The following is a 16,609-nucleotide window of genomic DNA, read 5'->3' as shown; positions in this document are numbered from 1 at the left end:
CTCTGTTCAGAAGAACGTTCGATGGCCCGCTCACCATATGCTTGGGGCCGGGAGACGCTGAATATGTTTTGAGGGAAGTTCACGAAGGCACCTAGGGAAACCATTCGGGGGCAGAATCTTTGGTTCGTAAGATACTCAAAGCCGCCTATTACTGGATCGACATGGAGAAAGATGCAAAACTTTGTACGAAAATGCGACGACTGTCAGAGGCATGCACCGATGATCCATCAGCCCGGAGAACTACTACATTCAGTATTGTCACCTTGGTCGTTCATGAAGAGGGGAATAAACATTGTCGGTCCCCTGCCGTGGGCACCCGATACGGCTCAATTCATACTGTTTATGATCGATTATTTTTCTAAGTGAGTCCATGCTCAAGCGTTCAAGAAGGTCCGGGAAAAAGAAGTCTTCGACTTCATTTGGGACCACATAATATGCCGGTTCAGAATACCAGTCGAAATAGTGTGTGATAACGGGAAGCAGTTCATCGGCGCAAGGTAAAAAAAATTGAATACCATAAGATCAAAAAGATCTTGTCAACACCCTATCACCCTAGTGGGAACGGACAGGCAGAATCAACAAACAAGACCATACTTCAAAACCTAAAGAAAAGTTTGACTGATGCCAAAGGGAAATGGAAGAAAATTATGCCAGAAGTCTTGTGGGCATATCGTACAACCTCTAAATCTAGTACCGGGGCCACTCCATTTTCATTGGTCTACGGCACTAGAGCACTAATACCGGTCGAAGTAGGAGAACCAAGCCTCAGGTTCCGATATGCGACCGAAGAATCAAATGGTGAGGCCTACTGGATGAACGGTGCGAGGCCTCCCTAGTCCGGTCGGCCGGCCAGAAACAGCGGATAGAAAGGTATTACAACCAAAGAGAAAACCTTTGACACTTCAATATCGGAGACTTGGTGTTAAGAAAAGTAACACTGCACACCCGGAACCCGAATGAAGGGAAGCTAGGGCCGAATTGGGAAGGACCATATCGAGTTATCGGTATTACCGGTAAAGGCTCATACAAACTCGAAGCAGGAAATGGTGTATAGCTACCGAACAACTGGAACGTGACCCACTTAAAGCGGTACTACTGCTAAGGTACAATCTTATTCGCCTTTTTATAATATTGCGAATCGGACAAACACTTGCAGGAAATAACCAAAGGAGAATGTGACTATTAGATATGAAAGCACGTGTTGCACTCTTTTCCCCTTAAACTGGTTTTGTCCCAAATGGGTTTTCCGGCAAGGTTTTTAACGAGAAAACAATAAATTGTGCTAACTTAGAATCGAAGACCGATTTTAAATCGGAGTCAATGGTCTCATTAACATTATCTGAGCCCTATCAAAATCGACCTCGAATACTAGGGGCCATCACCCTCGGGTCAAGCTTCTTAGCAAGGAAAGAAGGAAACTCTATGCTTAACAGCCTAGGCTTGGTGGTTAGGATTTATTGTAAGGGCCAAACGGTCAAATAAATCGTGCCCTCGTAGGTCACCTTAGCCATAATACAAGTTTTTACATGTTTTTCAATCTTGTACTTTACACACAGAAATAAAAGAAAGTTTCTACTTTGTTAGTATATATTTTTTCCTCTTAAAGCATCGATCATAAGGGCTATCCCTACCCGGGGAATATCAAGCCCAAGGGCTACCCCTATCCGTGCCCAAGGGCTACCCCCACTCGGGGACTGTCGTCCGAAATAAGTTTGGGCAGCTCGGGTTATCAAAACCTGGAGGCACAAAACCTATTAGGTAGTGCCTAAACCTAAAAGGCTACGGCCGCCCTAAAAATCGACTCAGAGACGTCCGAAGCCCGTAATCAAAATGTAAAGCCTTCAATAAATATTCAAAACCTGCCAAAAGGTTACCCTTGGCAAAAGCATCGTCTAAGAACACTTAAGTATTTTTGGAAAACTTCTGGTCACTCCAAGTTTTCAAAGCTTCGAGCAGACAAAAGTTTGTGTCAAGGTCGGGTTCTATTTGGACCTCTGAAAAATAGACGACCTATTACTACATTTGATTATATGTTAAGGCATCAAAAATATTTGCAAAAATGGAAATTGTGAAAAGATGCTAAAAAGGTTGAAATTGCCAAAATAGGATTTTTTTTATATATTCCGGAATATCTTTACAAAGGCCCAACAAAAATGGCCTCGAAATAAACAAAAAATATGTACAAAACACAAAAATTTAAAAATCCTAAGGCATTCACGCCTGATCTTCACCGGAGCCCGATTCGTCACCAGAACCATCGGGGCCTTCGAATTCTTCGAATCCCTCAAAGACCTCCTCACCTTCAGGTTCAACTACCTTCTTCACCTCGGCCTCAAGACTTTTTGCCTCCTCGATCTCGGCAGACAGGTCAAAGCCTCGGGCATGGATTTCCTCGAGGGTCTCTATTTGAGATAGCCGCCTTATGTACTCAGCAGTAGTCTTCAGGCGGGCCTCGGCTACTTAGACATCAGCCTTGTATTGAGCCACCATCTCGTCAGCGTTCGCCGAGGTTGTCTCCAACTAGAACCTCATTGCTTCGAGCTCCTTACCAAGGACATCCCATACAGCGATGGCCGAGCCCAACTGTATTCGGAGATCCTCATTTAGTTGAGCCCATTTATCACCTTTCTTCTTCGCCACCCGAAGTTGAACCTCTACCGAAGAAAGTTTCGCCTTGGCAGTTTCCTTCTCCGAGGCCAGCATATCCATCTTGTTTTTCCACCTCTCGGCCACCACTTGGATTTTCTCCATCTCCTTTCGGAGTTGGTCAATCTGGTTGATCTTCTGCTGAACCTGCGGGGTATTGTCGTTAGCCACTACGACCGGTTTTTTGTTTCTAACTTCAAATACCTTTACCTTTTCAACCAAGTCGGCGTGCTCCCGCCTTATGACCGATGCTTCTTTCTAAGCCGCATCCAGCTTGGCCTGAAGGTTCTTAATGACCCCTTCTTGTTGCTCGCTGAGAAGCTTGTACATCTCCCTTTTCTGGGCAAGCTCCATGACCTTGAGCTCGAGCTGATTGACCTCGACCCGGTACCGAAGAAAGCTCTCATGATGAAGTATCGAGGCTTGTAAAAATATGAAAAATGTGAGAAATATCAAAACCTAAGTAAAGTTCAAAGGAACGTAATGATGCCTTACCCGGTTCAGTGCTTGCTGCGCCTCATTGAAAAGGCACGACACGTTCACCTCATTCATTTTTTCCTGGTCCTCCTCGGTCACTAGGCATCGGAGGTAGCTAGCTATCCCACGGGAGCATACAGGACCCGGGCATCCTCCTGGACTATCAGAACAACCGATCTCTTACGACCGGGTTCCACACTCGGAGCAGGGAACTGGTTGATCAATTTCGGGATCGAACTCGATCCGCCAGCTTCCGTGGATGTGTCCTTCTTCGGAACTTCCAGGTCGCTCATCCCGGAGAAATCTTCCAAAACGGACGAGTCCACACCGTCAAAAAAGAAATAAAGGGATCGTCCGCACCGTGGACCCCTTCATTGGACTTCTCCTTTCTCACTTGGGCCTCCTCGAGCATGGACTCGGTGTAGGAGGGCGTCCCCGAAATCTCTATTATACCGGGCGCTTCCTTCGGAGTAGAGCCGGTATCTTGAAGAGTCCCACCCCGGGTCTCCATATCGACCTCTCGAGTCTGAGGGAGGTCAGCCTCACGAGTCTCCCCATCGGATGCCTGTTACCCAATGGAAGGGTCGTCCCGTGGGTGACAAAAATGAGATCTTACTCCGGCTCGTCCCTGAGCCGGAGAAGAGAATTAGAGTCTGGCACCCGGGAGCTAGAGCTCTTCATGGGCTTGCGAGCCACCCTCTTATTTGGTTTCTTCGCCTCAGGGCCCGGGGAGCCCGAATGTTTCCTCTCCCCCTTCCAAAGGCCTAAGTTTGGTGGTCTTAGGAAAACCTATAACAACAAAGGGGAAAGAAAATCAGTATGGTGAAAGTTAGAAGCATAGTATTAACTATTCAGAGAGAGGCCTTACCATGAGAACGGGCCTCCCATCGGCCTTTCGAAAGACTGCGCCATGCGCGTTCAGAGTATGTCATATGTGTACAGATGCCCTCGATCCATTCCTTTAGCCGGGGGACTGCATTTGGAACCTAGACAGCACTTATGAGATTCGTTTCACTTTTCAGAGAAAGACATGAACTCAGGGGGAATCAAGTCTTCGGTCTTCACCCGAACGAAGCATCCCTGCCAGCCCCGGTCTCGGTTTTCGTCAATGCTCGAAAAGGGAGCCTTGCTGGCCCGGCGAGTAAACTTGATTAGTCCCCCTCAAAATATTCGGGGACTATATAGACGAAGTAAATGATCGATCGTGAACCGACGAGACTCGTTCTTGTTCACAAAGTAGCTAAGGAGGATCACGATCCTCATAGAGATGGGTGGATTTGCCTGAGACACACCTCGTACCTCTTGCAAAAATTCAGAACAATCGGGTCCACCGGGGCCCAATATGAAGGGGTAAGTGTAAACACTTAAATACCCCTCCATATGGGTAGTAATGGCGTCCTCGGGCCCGGGGACTACCACATCCTTGCCTTTCCAATTGCAGTCCTTTCGGACCATGGGAAGAACGTCTTCGGTTGCGGAGCATATGTACCTTGATGCTTCTTCACCCTGGTCCTATTTGCATGAGGGTTTCTCGACCTTAAAGTCGCCTGCAATTGAGCAGCTCCCCGGGAATAAACACTTTCAAGGGAGGCTCGGGGGTCGGTTCGTCGGCAACCACATCGGGAGAAGCCGTTTCTAGGGCAACTACTTCAGGAGTAGCCGCCTCAATACCAGCGATCAGTTGGAAAGATGAAGAGGCGACTTGTTGAGGAACAAATTTGGATGTTTTAGCCATAGTTATCTGGGAAATTTGATAATTTTAAAAAAGAAGACGAATTTGAAGGATTAAGAACAGAGTATGAAGATTTGAGGGAAATCTAGGTAAAAACCTGAAAAATCACTATGAAAGTTGAAGAAAAGGATGAAGATATGAAGATTTGGAAGAAGTTTGGTGATAGCTGGAAAGCTCGAAGGTAAAAGCTTGGTCGAAAAGTAGGATAAGAGCAAAGGATGGAAGCTTTTATAGGGAAACATGTGACGCTTTGCATTCGGGGGCAACCAGTCGATGAGCGACACGTATCCGAAGTCAGAACGACGCGACTGATGGGATGTTTCGGCTCCTTCATCGTAACGTACGGAGAAAGGAGCCGGAGAACATTTATCGTTTCCCATCGTTTCGACAAATTTACTTTTTAAGAAATGAGGGGACTATCTGTATACGGGTAAAACCAAGTCTAATGAGCACCCCGATTTCCCGGTGAGGCAAACAGAGTAAGGACGTGACTATAAGAAATCAGAATCAAAGCCCCGAGCCTCTCGTATCAGGGCCCGAGCAAAGCACCTGGCCTCGGAGCTTTGGAGACCACGTGCCCCTGGTCCGGTTCGAGTCCCACGACCTCGGAGAGCATTACCAAACGACCGCACACGATTAGTAAATGGCAGTGATATTCGTGCCCAAACCGGATATCACGGCGCGAATCTCGACCCGTATCGGCAGAAAATCAGTGACTAGCGAAAAGAAAGATTTTTGCCTTTCTTAGAATTGTACCTAGGGTAAAACTCCCTACTATATAAAGGGGAATCTAATTATTCATTAGGGACACTGTAACACACATACCAAGGCAATATACTTATGTTCTCTCTCTTTCTAAAAGTTATTCAAAGTTCTTGTTTTCCTTCATAAGTTCTTCATAAATGCAAGCTCGGAACCGAAGGCATGTTCTTTGTTAAGCCTTTAACCGAGCTCGGACTCACTATCATCGCTGGTTTGGCTAATTACTATATCTTTTATTTGTTTTATCTAACGTCATTAATCACTTGTATTGAATTAGTGCACGTATCCTTAAAACCGCGTATAAATTTAATTGTTATCCATTTTTAAGGGTAAACAAACTTATAAACATAAAATCTTAATTATTTGCTTTCTACAGCCGATTGGCCTATTCAACCTGTTTTCACTTTGCTTTAGGATTCTTGCCTTTGTACAGTACTAGTATTTCGTTTTCAGACATTAATAATTGACAAATATTTGTTTTTGTATGGGAACTAATTATCAAAATTATGTCATGAAACCCTTCTTTTAGTAAGTGGCAACCAGCAGAAAACCGTAAAATTAAAATAAACTGAAAAATGTATCCTTAAAGCTTTATTTCCATCAGTCAGTGTTACCTATATATAAACGACAAAGGGAAAGGAAGCGTGGGAATTAAAAACTAAAAGTCAATTGTTTCTATTTTCTTATTCTTCACCATCCTATATACATGTCACATATTGTTTGTGGGACATGCCCGATTGTCAAAGGTAGGCCAACGAATATGCAGAAAATGAGGTGTCGCGTTAACATATTTGTTTAGTGCCTGCTTAGTGCACTTTAAACTAATTTAGGGAAGAACTAAAAATGCACTTAAATTGTTGTATTAAGTAGTAGAAAATTAACAAAAAAGGTTCTACTGTTCTAATATAGTAGTAGTGTTCGAACCATGCATTTCAACTAATGTATGAACTGTTTGTTAATACATTTAACAGGATGTAGTAGCACTATTTTTTTTTGTGGGGGGGGGTGGGGGGGGGGGGGGGGCATATGGATTGTACTTGACCAGCTGCCCTCCTACATATCAATATAGTAAAGATGATACGTAAAGTTTTGGGAAAATATAAAATTGATCAATCAAATTAAATTAATAGCATTTGCTAGCCAAAAAATGTATAATATATATATATATATATATATTATATTGGCTATTATTTTTTACGGTGGCTAAAAATATACCTTTCTCTAAATGTTTACTAACGTTACAGTATGAGTCTAATTTTTCTGGGGTTGTTTGATTGTCTGAAATAGAAAAACTTTTACACTTGTATTTTTATTCTTTTATAAATTAAACAGGGCCACTAAACCATTTGCCAATTAAGTAGTAGTAATATTTTTTTTACATAAGATATGTTTGTCACAAAGAAAATGAAATGTCTTATGAGAACCAAGAAATCACCTAAGAGTAAGTTATGAGTCATGTGAAAGTGCAGTATTCCACTCTCTTCACCTAATAAAGCTTCACCCAATTGGATTTTACTAACATGGGGGACGTGATTAAAGATTGGTAAGTTTCCTTTAATTTTCTCATTTGTAAGGTGTGTTTCTTTATTGAGCGAGCAGCTTAAAAATGGCGGAAATGGTGGATAATGCTGTTCTGGTGTTCCCTGCCCCACTGGAACCACGTGCACTCCCCCCCCCCCCCCCCCCAACTTCCCTCTTCTTTAGCCCCCTTAATCCCTTTTCTTCCTTTTTTCTAGACTATCAGTATTGTATACTGTATAGTAGTAAATTCAAGAAATGTGAGTAGTTACTTGTGTGTTAATAACTTGTTCATATAGTAGTTCCGCTTTTGTCTGCACGTGCATTTCCCACTCTTTTCGCTTCTTTGCAAAACCAAATTCTTTATTTGTTGGTTGCTTGCTTTTTTGCTTTCTTCTTCAAACTGCTCTCAATCATTTATTGTTCTGTCTCCTTTCACCCACTCCCCCCCTCCTCAGTTCTCATTTAATCATTTTCTCCTCCTCTGCCCAAAGCTACTAATTGCACCATTTACTTCCATCATTTTCCTCTACTGTACCCTTCATCTACTCCTTCCTTTCCGTTTACTCTTCCAGCTGTTTGATTTTTTTCCCCAATAAAGCTAAATTTGATAACTGCTATTCAAGTTCTGATCTTGGCTGAATTTTGTGGGGAATCTATCTGAGAAGGAATTACTCGCCGTGTGATGCTATTTGGCAACATGGGTATTGATATTCAGGTTCATTCCAATGTTCTTTTGTTATTACCGACATTTCAAATTCTGCATTCTTTGCTTTAAGATCAAGAAACATTGAAAATTCTAGTATCTTTTTTATGTGTCTATGCTTGGACATAGGTGAAGAACACAAAATGCCTGTTAGTTCCTTTTTTCTTTTTCTAGCAGCTCAAATAGAAGACTCGGGAAAAAAAGTTGAAGAAGAGTTATTAGTCAGTAAATGTGGGCAGAAATTGTACCAAACTCTTGCTTTTCTCTAGCTATATTCTCTATTAATTTGCTTTGGTTGACCAAAAAACTAGTCTTTTAAGTGTCTACGTAACATTAGTTACCTTATAAACATGCATTTATGGCTAAAAAACGGTTCTCTGATTTTTAATGGTAATTATTTATACTGAATAATGAACATTATGCCGTTTCTAACTCTGATTCCGTTTCTTCTATATCTTCAGATAGAGAAATGAAGGGGGGCCGTTACTAGTAGTTGATGCTTTTGTAATTTAGTTTAGAGGAGGAAAAGATGGGCACAAAGTTCCATTTCTTGTCAGTTTTATTCTGCTCAACTCTATTCTGGTTAGCGAGCAGTGAACCATTTGAAGACAAAGAAGCGCTTCTTGATTTCCTTGATAATATTAACCACTCTCGCTATCTGAATTGGGATGTGCAAACTTCTGCTTGCAATTCTTGGACCGGAGTCACTTGCAATCATGATAATTCAAGAATTATAGCAGTTAGATTACCTGGAGTTGGATTCCGCGGCTCGATTCCTGTAAACACTCTAAGCCGCTTATCTGCTCTTCAGATCTTGAGTTTGAGGTCTAATAGTCTTAGTGGACCTTTCCCTTCTGAGTTTGCAAAACTTGGAAATTTGACTTCTCTGTATCTTCAGTCCAATAATATTAGTGGTTCATTGCCTGCTGATTTTTCTGCTTGGAAAAGCCTTTCGGTTTTGGATTTGTCATATAATGATTTTAGTGGGAGTATACCTTCTTCAGTTTCAAACTTGACTCATTTGACTGCTTTGGTTCTTGCTAATAATTCACTCTCTGGCAATATTCCTGATCTCAATCTTCCTAGTTTACAACTATTAGATCTATCCAACAATGACTTCACTGGAAATGTCCCCAATTCTCTTCAAAGGTTTCCTGGTTCGGCTTTTGCTGGTAACCGGCTTTCTCCTTCAAATCCATCACCTTCACTTCCTCCAGTTCCTCCTCCAACTGTCCAGCCAAAAAAGAAATCTTTAAAACTCCGTGAACCTGCAATACTTGGGATCGTAATTGGAGGATGTGTTTTAGGTTTCTTGGTAATAGCTGCAGTGCTGATTATGCAATATTCGAAGAAAGAGGGTAAAAATGGGACCATAGAGAAATCAGTCAAGAAAGAAGCGTCGGTCTGGAAAGGAGCTTCCAGCAGTCAACATGGAGAACGGAATCTTGTATTCTTTGAGGGTTGTAATCTTGCATTTGACCTTGAAGATCTGTTGAGAGCTTCAGCGGAGGTGCTTGGAAAGGGAACATTTGGCACTGCATATAAGGCAGCTTTGGAGGATTCTACAACAGTTGTGGTGAAGAGATTGAAGGAGAGTGTCGGAAGAAAAGATTTTGAGCAGCAGATGGAGGTTGTTGGCAATATCAGGCACGAGAATGTGGCTCCACTGAGGGCATACTACTATTCCAAGGAAGAGAAGCTCATGGTCTATGATTTTTACAGCCAAGGGAGTGCATCTTTAATGCTGCATGGTATGCTAATCACGCACCTTCTACTACTATTTTTTTTTTTTTTTTTGGGTTCTTGAACCAATCCCTAGAGAATTGATTATCAGGACCAAAAAGATAATTCATATCATTTCTAGGCATGATGTGTCTTGTGCAGCATTGCAATTTTTCAGCATTTTGCCCTGCTTGCTGGCTAATTCTAGCTGTAATACCAATTAGCACTGAATCCATTAGGATGGAGTATCTGCTGTCATAGTCCTCATTGATAGTTTTTATTGTCAATAGCTTATAGGACAGCATAAGCGTCCTAATGTCATAATATTAATTGCCATTTTTAGGTCCAGTTTAAGTGCAACTTTGGTTTTAACTCGTCAAAATTCAAGAATATCATGTTCGTCGAGAGGTTTTCGCTATTGGCTTATATCAGTGAAATAATGCCCTGGGGAGAACTTTGCTTTGGCATACTCATCTTTGTTAGGTGGATGGTGTCTTAGGTGAAAGTCATATACTCTTATTCGAATTCTACATTACATACTCTTTCTCTACGAGATGTTGGGAATCCCTTGCACCACATAGTATGTAGATTTGAAGAAGAGTATAAAGAAGACAAATGAGATTTCATAATTTCATTTTTATCATAAATAATCGCCAATAAGATTTGGTTCCTTCAAGTATTCCTATCAGTATATATCTAATGCACTTTTCAATTGCAGCAAAGAGGTCTGCTGATCGGATTCCTCTAGACTGGGATAGCCGACTACGAATTGCCATTGGTGCAGCTAGAGGCATTGCTCATATACACGGACAGTCTAGTGGAAAGCTTGTCCACGGGAACATAAAATCCTCAAACATATTCCTCAACTCCCATGGGTTCGGTTGTATTTCTGATCTTGGCTTGGCAACTATAATGAGTCCACTTGTTCCACCAGTCATGCGGGCTGCAGGTTATCAACCCCCAGAAGTTACAGACTCAAGAAAAGTGTCCCAAGCCTCCGATGTCTACAGCTTTGGAGTCCTATTGCTTGAACTTCTCACTGGAAAGTCGCCTATACACGCCACAGGTACGAATGAGGTTGTCCACTTAGTCAGATGGGTACATTCTGTCGTTCGTGAGGAGTGGACTGCAGAGGTATTCGACGTGGAGCTTTTGAAGTATCCTAATATAGAAGAAGAAATGGTAGAGATGTTACAAATAGGTTTGTCCTGTGTAGCCAGAATGCCAGACCAGAGACCAAAAATGCCACAAGTAGTAAAGATGGTAGAGGGTGTTAGAAGAGTGAATACAGGGACTCGGCCATCCTCTGAAGGTTCTACTCCCAACCTGACTCCACCGATGACTGAAATAAGGTCGTCTTCGGTTATACACTGATATTTCTTGTTATTTAGAGATTAGTTACTGTTGTCTATCGTCCATTGTTTCTTTGTTACGAGTTTAAAGACATGGCTGGTAATTCTTTGAGTTTTTTTTCCATCTTAGATTTCCTTTCTTGAGCTTCTGCCAAATATTGTTTCAGCTACCAAATTGAATTGTGATGCTAAATAGTTAATTTCTCTCTACTTGATCTTCTCCTAGTAAGCTTGTTTCCAGAAAGTATACAGTTCTGTTTGATTTGGATTATTTCAAGATAACTGATTCAATCACTTAATTAGGTCTAGTTAATACAAGAAAATTAGTACTAATTTTTATGCTAATACCAAAGTGTTTGTACTTGAAAAGCATTGATTATTTTAATCAATTATCAATCAATCATTACTTAATCAATCAGTCATAATTTTGATAATACTAACCAAACAGGAAAATATACTCCACCAGGTACCTTTGAGCTGTAATGGAATGAATTTGCACATGGTAGGGGAGACTTCATAATATGTGAACTGGTTGATGCTACATTGTATTACAGTTCCATAGTAGTAATTGCTGGGTCGCAAAAATAGTCTTCTACTCAGGGGCGGAGCTACCCTTGTCCAAGGGAGTTGATTGACACCTCTTGGCCGAAAAATCACACTATTTACATAGTTCAAATTTGTTTTAAATGTATATATACTATTTATTAAATCTCCTTGGCTTCTTCGTATATTTACTTCTTTATATTTTGATTTCCTTAGAGAAAATCCTGCTCTGCTCTATCTCTGTAGTGGTCATTACTTTTCTCTTTAAACATCAACTTGCATGTGGTCCGTTCTACATTTGGAGCAGGGCCATTTTTGCAGTACTGAAATCCCCAGTTGCAATAGATGATAAAGGTTGATCGTACACTATTTACTACGAATAGGCTTCCTAGTTACTGCATTATATTAAAGCCATAACGGTCATTTCATCTTCGATGTTTATACAATTTCTGTCCGTATATAACATGTGCCTTGAGTATATATTACGTATTCAAGATTTTAGAATATCAGCAACCAAAGAATCTCCTATGATCGGGCAAATCGCAATATTACAAAGAATAGTTGGAGTGCAAAAATTGGTGAAGACTTAAAAAGATTTACAACAAAGCAACAACAGCCAGATTAATGTATATGCAGGAAAAACTAGAGCAACAAAACCATGCTCCTCGTCATTTTGTCCTTTGACAAGTAAAAATTATTGGTGAAATAACGCAGATACCAAACTGTATGGGGTTGTTACTTGTGAGGTTGCTCTTTAAACCAAACGAATCCTATTTAGTATTAGTAAATAGAGATGGTAGACATTATGACCGTATTATTTCAGCAGAGTTGCTTTTTTAAGATAAATTAGCGAATAATCACATATTTAAATAACCAGAAAATAATTTTGAGAATACAAGTCAAATAGGCACAATTTTTGTGATGGAATTTATTTGCACATGGTTGCGCAGACTTCAGAATACTAAAACGTATAAAAATGTAGTCATTAAATTCCACATTAGTCATTGCTGTGCCGTAAAGAAGGCTTCTATGTCCAGAGCACTCCACCTTTTGTCTTTTAAAATATCAACTTGCCAGCATTATTTATTATAAATACATGGGCTGTCTTGTTACTGTAATATGAGAAATCCACATTGGTCGTTTCCTCCTTCGATGTTTTATACGGTTTAAGTCAATCTTACCCTTAGGTGCAGAAACTTCTGAATAACTTAGTGCTTTCCAACTATTATAGCCACCAAACAGTCTCATCTTATATATTGGAAAATTTACAATATTACAAACTAAAGTTGGAGAGTATAAAAAGAAAATAAACGAAAAGGAGAAAACTTCTACAGCTTTACAACACGGCAACAAGCTATATAAATGGACGGGCATGCATAGCTAGGGCAATGAAACTAGCTCATATGATAAAAATAATACATTTTGTCCCTTTTACTTTTCTGTTCTCTGATAAGTAAAAATCGATCACCTTTCCACATTGAATGATACAACCGGCTCCTCCTTCGTCAAATAGCAAGACACATTTGCAGGCATGCTAGTGAGCAGTTAATGTTCTCACACCATTACACGCTAAGGGTTGCTCATTTCCGCAAAATTCTTGTTTTCACACCCCCTGAAATTGAGAAGGAAAAATACACTCAGCAAGAGAAATACTAGTTCAATTGCCAAATTAAGCCCAACCACAATTTGCAGAAAAAGCTAGTAACACAGAAAGAATACAAAAAATGTTGTAAAACCATAACCAACCTTCAACTTCCTCAAATTGAACTTCTTTAATGAGTACAGAAGATGCATTGTACTCAAACCTACAAGATTAAGATAAGAAACAATATAAGTATTAAGTAATTGAAGGAAGAAAACCTAAGGGGATGGAAATGACAAAAAAGATCCAAGGTAGAGGTGGAGGAAAAGAAGCACCATGTGTGCTCAAGACAAAATAAATAATCACGAGCAACAAACATTACATAGCAGTCCTGCTAGACTGATCATGTCATATGAAATCTGTGTTAATTCAAATGTGTATAATATCACTATTTTTAGCACCAAAATTTCAAACAAGAAAGCATCTCAGTGTCAAGTAAAGATATACAAGTTCCCACCGGATGCCTAGAGACAATAGAATGCTAATCTACCTCTAATCATGTGATAACATAGTTCCAACCCCGTCCGACCCCACACCCTTTTCCTTTTTCTGTGTCCAGAACAAGCAATTTCAACCTTTCCATCACCTACAAAGGTGCTCCTTTGATTTAAGATTCATCATATGATTCAGTTTTCCCATGTATCATCCTCGAGAAACTCAATATATTTTATCTAAAACGTTAAAAAAGGGTCTACATCGTACATTGTTTCTTAGATGGTCACAACTGAAAGTGCTTGATTAGAGAAAGCAAATTGGAAGGTCAGCATCTACAATCATGATAGTTTGACATATTAGTGGTCTAGAAGCGATATACCAGAAACTATTGAGAGCATTCATAGTAGGGTGGACAGTTATTTGCTGGGATATGAGCAGGTCCTAAAATTGAGGCAGACATTCTAAGTCTTCAATCTTTATCTCATACTATAGAAACCTTGACCCCATCATCCACACTTCTTCAACAACACTGCCCTAAGAATCTATAACAATATCTGGAGATGTCTGTCCACATTGCAACTCCAAAGTTTGTCTAATTAGGAGATACAACTAAAAGAATAATTTAGACTTCAAATATGAATTAGAAAATGACACTGCACCATTGAAGTTACCTATTAGAGAAGAGAACATCAAGTTCATAGTCAGATTGACTCTTGGTAGCTTCTACTAAGGTTGTTACTACTTCTGTCTTCCGTGTACTGGCCATGAGCAGATCATACTCAGTCGGGATAATAATTGCAAAGAAATTATCACTTAATTCACTCAGACAGAGCTTCTCAACAGCTGCCAGGGCAATCCGCCTTTTAAGTGCACCACAATCTGGGTCTACAATGTAGACGGCGAAATCAGTTATAAGGAGAATCCGCTGCTTCATCTTCCCTGAGCCTGTAAACTTCAGAACTTTGTCTGCAAATAGAACCTTTTTGTCACCTGCAATAGGCAAACAGATCAACCTAAATGAGAATTTTTAATATGTAAAATGGAGGATCCACAAGAATCAATTCCACCAAGTTAAATCTGATAAGGGGCACAAGAAGCAGTATTCTCTCACATTAAATTACACAGGTTGGCTAATTTTTGCAGCTGAAGCTGCACTCTGAGTCTAATTGGTTACCTATCTAGGAGCTAAGCTCATCACACAAGAAGCTAAGCTGATTTCATAATACTGTGGGTACTATCGACTACTCTCATGCATAACTTGCTAAAGAATGGCCTAGAATTAAAGTTTTCACCTACTCTTTGACACAGGGACAAACATGGGGTTTTGGTGGCCTGTATGAAAAAGTTTGTGTTATGTTTCGTTCAAATGTTAACCATAGATTGGACATAATGTTTTTGTTGAGTTTCCAACAGATATATCATCCAACTCCGAAGAAATTCCACATAATAACATAGACATATCCAAGTTATCATATACAAGAGCCTTGAATATTCATCTCCTTTAGAACCTGTTGTCTTGAGAGTGAAGATAACTTCCACCAAGATAGTTTTTGACAGCCTTCTAAGCAAATCAGGTATTCGAACTTGATGAACATAAATAGTGTGATGTGAAGGCAGGCAATAGAGGTTGCAAGAACTAGAAGATACTGTGTTTAAAATGTTAAGACTCCTTATAAATAGGAACAGCATAACTGAAGATTGGCAATAGAATTTACTCAGAAAAATCAAATATGCAGAGAACATAGCATGCTTCAGTTTGATACTTTAACAGGAGGCCTATATTACACAGGACAATGTGAGAAAAAAAGTCTCAACCTATGCAGCTCCTTAAACTTTGTGGATGATGTAAATCAGATTTTTGGATTTTCTCAGCTCCTTAAACTCTGTAAACGAGCTGTATCAGGCACATATTCAGTACAAGGTTAACAAAGAACAGGTCTTAGCAAGAAACATGCGGCTGATATTCAGTACATAAGCACAGGTCACATCAAGTCAAAGATAAAAGCTCAAACTTAACGCATTGAGATTAAATTAAAACCCCCAAAATTAACACAGCTTTGTATTCAATCGAAACAATAACCAAAAATAAAATCAAGAGAATCTTAGAATACCTTGCTTCTCGAGAATTTTCATGAGATAAGGTCGAGAAGGCACGTCAAGATAATCACCCACATAATCTCTAAGAATGGATGCTTTTCTACGGACTTTGACTCCCATAAAAGGCTCTTGATCTTCCGTGACGTTGCTATCGGAGATCCTCAACTTCAAAGTTCCACCCACTTCGCCGTCGTCGGGAATCGTGTCGTCATCGAAACGAACCTTTTGTGGTTGAGTTTCTCCCCTATTTGATAGAAAACGTGACATCGTCGGCGATGAAACGGTTAGTGAAAAGAGATGTGAAAATGCCGGAGAAGAAATGGTGGGCGGAAGTGCCGATGTCTTAAAAAGTTTGTTTGATTTTGTTGATTTGCCGGTGCGGGAAGAAAGCGTGCACAGCTGTCGTCCATTGTTACATCACCTGGCGTGCCAGCTGGGGCCCATTTTTCTTATGTCCCAAATTTTTATATTATCGGTACTAATTTCATATATTATCTACATTTAACCTCAATTATATTATCGGACCAAATTTACCTCTATCATTATATTATCGGGCCAAATTTACCTCTACAATCACTAAACTTTTAAAAATACTCCTTGATCTGTTAAGTAATCCGCCCAAATTCTTTTTATTTAAATCACTTGTTGTTCTTCTTGCTTTATTATTTTCAAAAATTACTATTGATGTGAATGCTAAAGTTACTAAACTATACAAATTATTCATAATTTTTTTTAATTACCAATGCACCCATTTCTCTTCTTGTAATAAATAAAATTGGTTTAGAATTTTATTTATTTTTCAATCATATACACACCGTAGAATTTAGTGGATCTATTTATTGTGTATTATATGCAGCTGATCATTATGTATGTACATGTATATTCAAATATATTTTGTCATTGTCTCGTTAGTATAAAGTTCGATCGACTAACTTAAGAGTGCACAATGTGTGGGAATTTAATTAAATCAAAGTTGA

The 16,609-nt window shown here is 39.9% G+C and overlaps 2 protein-coding genes across 3 annotated transcripts; one reads left to right on the top strand and one right to left on the bottom strand.

The window, feature by feature from the left end:
* Positions 1 to 7,019: 7,019 nt before the first annotated feature.
* Positions 7,020 to 11,125, top strand: LOC104119161 (probable inactive receptor kinase At4g23740). Of its 2 annotated transcripts, none has more exons than XM_009630591.4 (3): positions 7,020 to 7,160; positions 8,303 to 9,592; positions 10,282 to 11,125. In XM_009630591.4, exons 2-3 carry the CDS (start codon positions 8,371 to 8,373, stop codon positions 10,935 to 10,937), a joined length of 1,878 nt encoding a protein of 625 aa, XP_009628886.1. In that variant the 5' UTR covers positions 7,020 to 7,160; positions 8,303 to 8,370; the 3' UTR covers positions 10,938 to 11,125. The 2 variants fall into 2 exon arrangements, with proteins under 2 accessions (XP_009628886.1, XP_009628885.1); XM_009630590.4 differs by lacking the exon at positions 7,020 to 7,160 and adding an exon at positions 7,384 to 7,853.
* Positions 11,126 to 12,683: 1,558 nt separating this feature from the next.
* Positions 12,684 to 16,024, bottom strand: LOC104119160 (uncharacterized). The gene is made up of 4 exons (XM_009630588.4): positions 15,647 to 16,024; positions 14,207 to 14,525; positions 13,205 to 13,263; positions 12,684 to 13,070 (listed from the first exon to the last, which is right to left on the bottom strand). Exons 1-4 carry the CDS (start codon positions 15,897 to 15,899, stop codon positions 13,039 to 13,041), a joined length of 663 nt encoding a protein of 220 aa, XP_009628883.1. The 5' UTR covers positions 15,900 to 16,024; the 3' UTR covers positions 12,684 to 13,038.
* Between the last annotated feature and the right edge of the window lie 585 nt (positions 16,025 to 16,609).

This window comes from Nicotiana tomentosiformis, chromosome 3 (genome assembly GCF_000390325.3).
Source record: "Nicotiana tomentosiformis chromosome 3, ASM39032v3, whole genome shotgun sequence".
NCBI classification, from domain to species: domain Eukaryota; kingdom Viridiplantae; phylum Streptophyta; class Magnoliopsida; order Solanales; family Solanaceae; genus Nicotiana; species Nicotiana tomentosiformis.
Note: the sequence above shows the minus strand (reverse complement) of the source record. Positions and strands in the feature narration are given on the sequence as shown.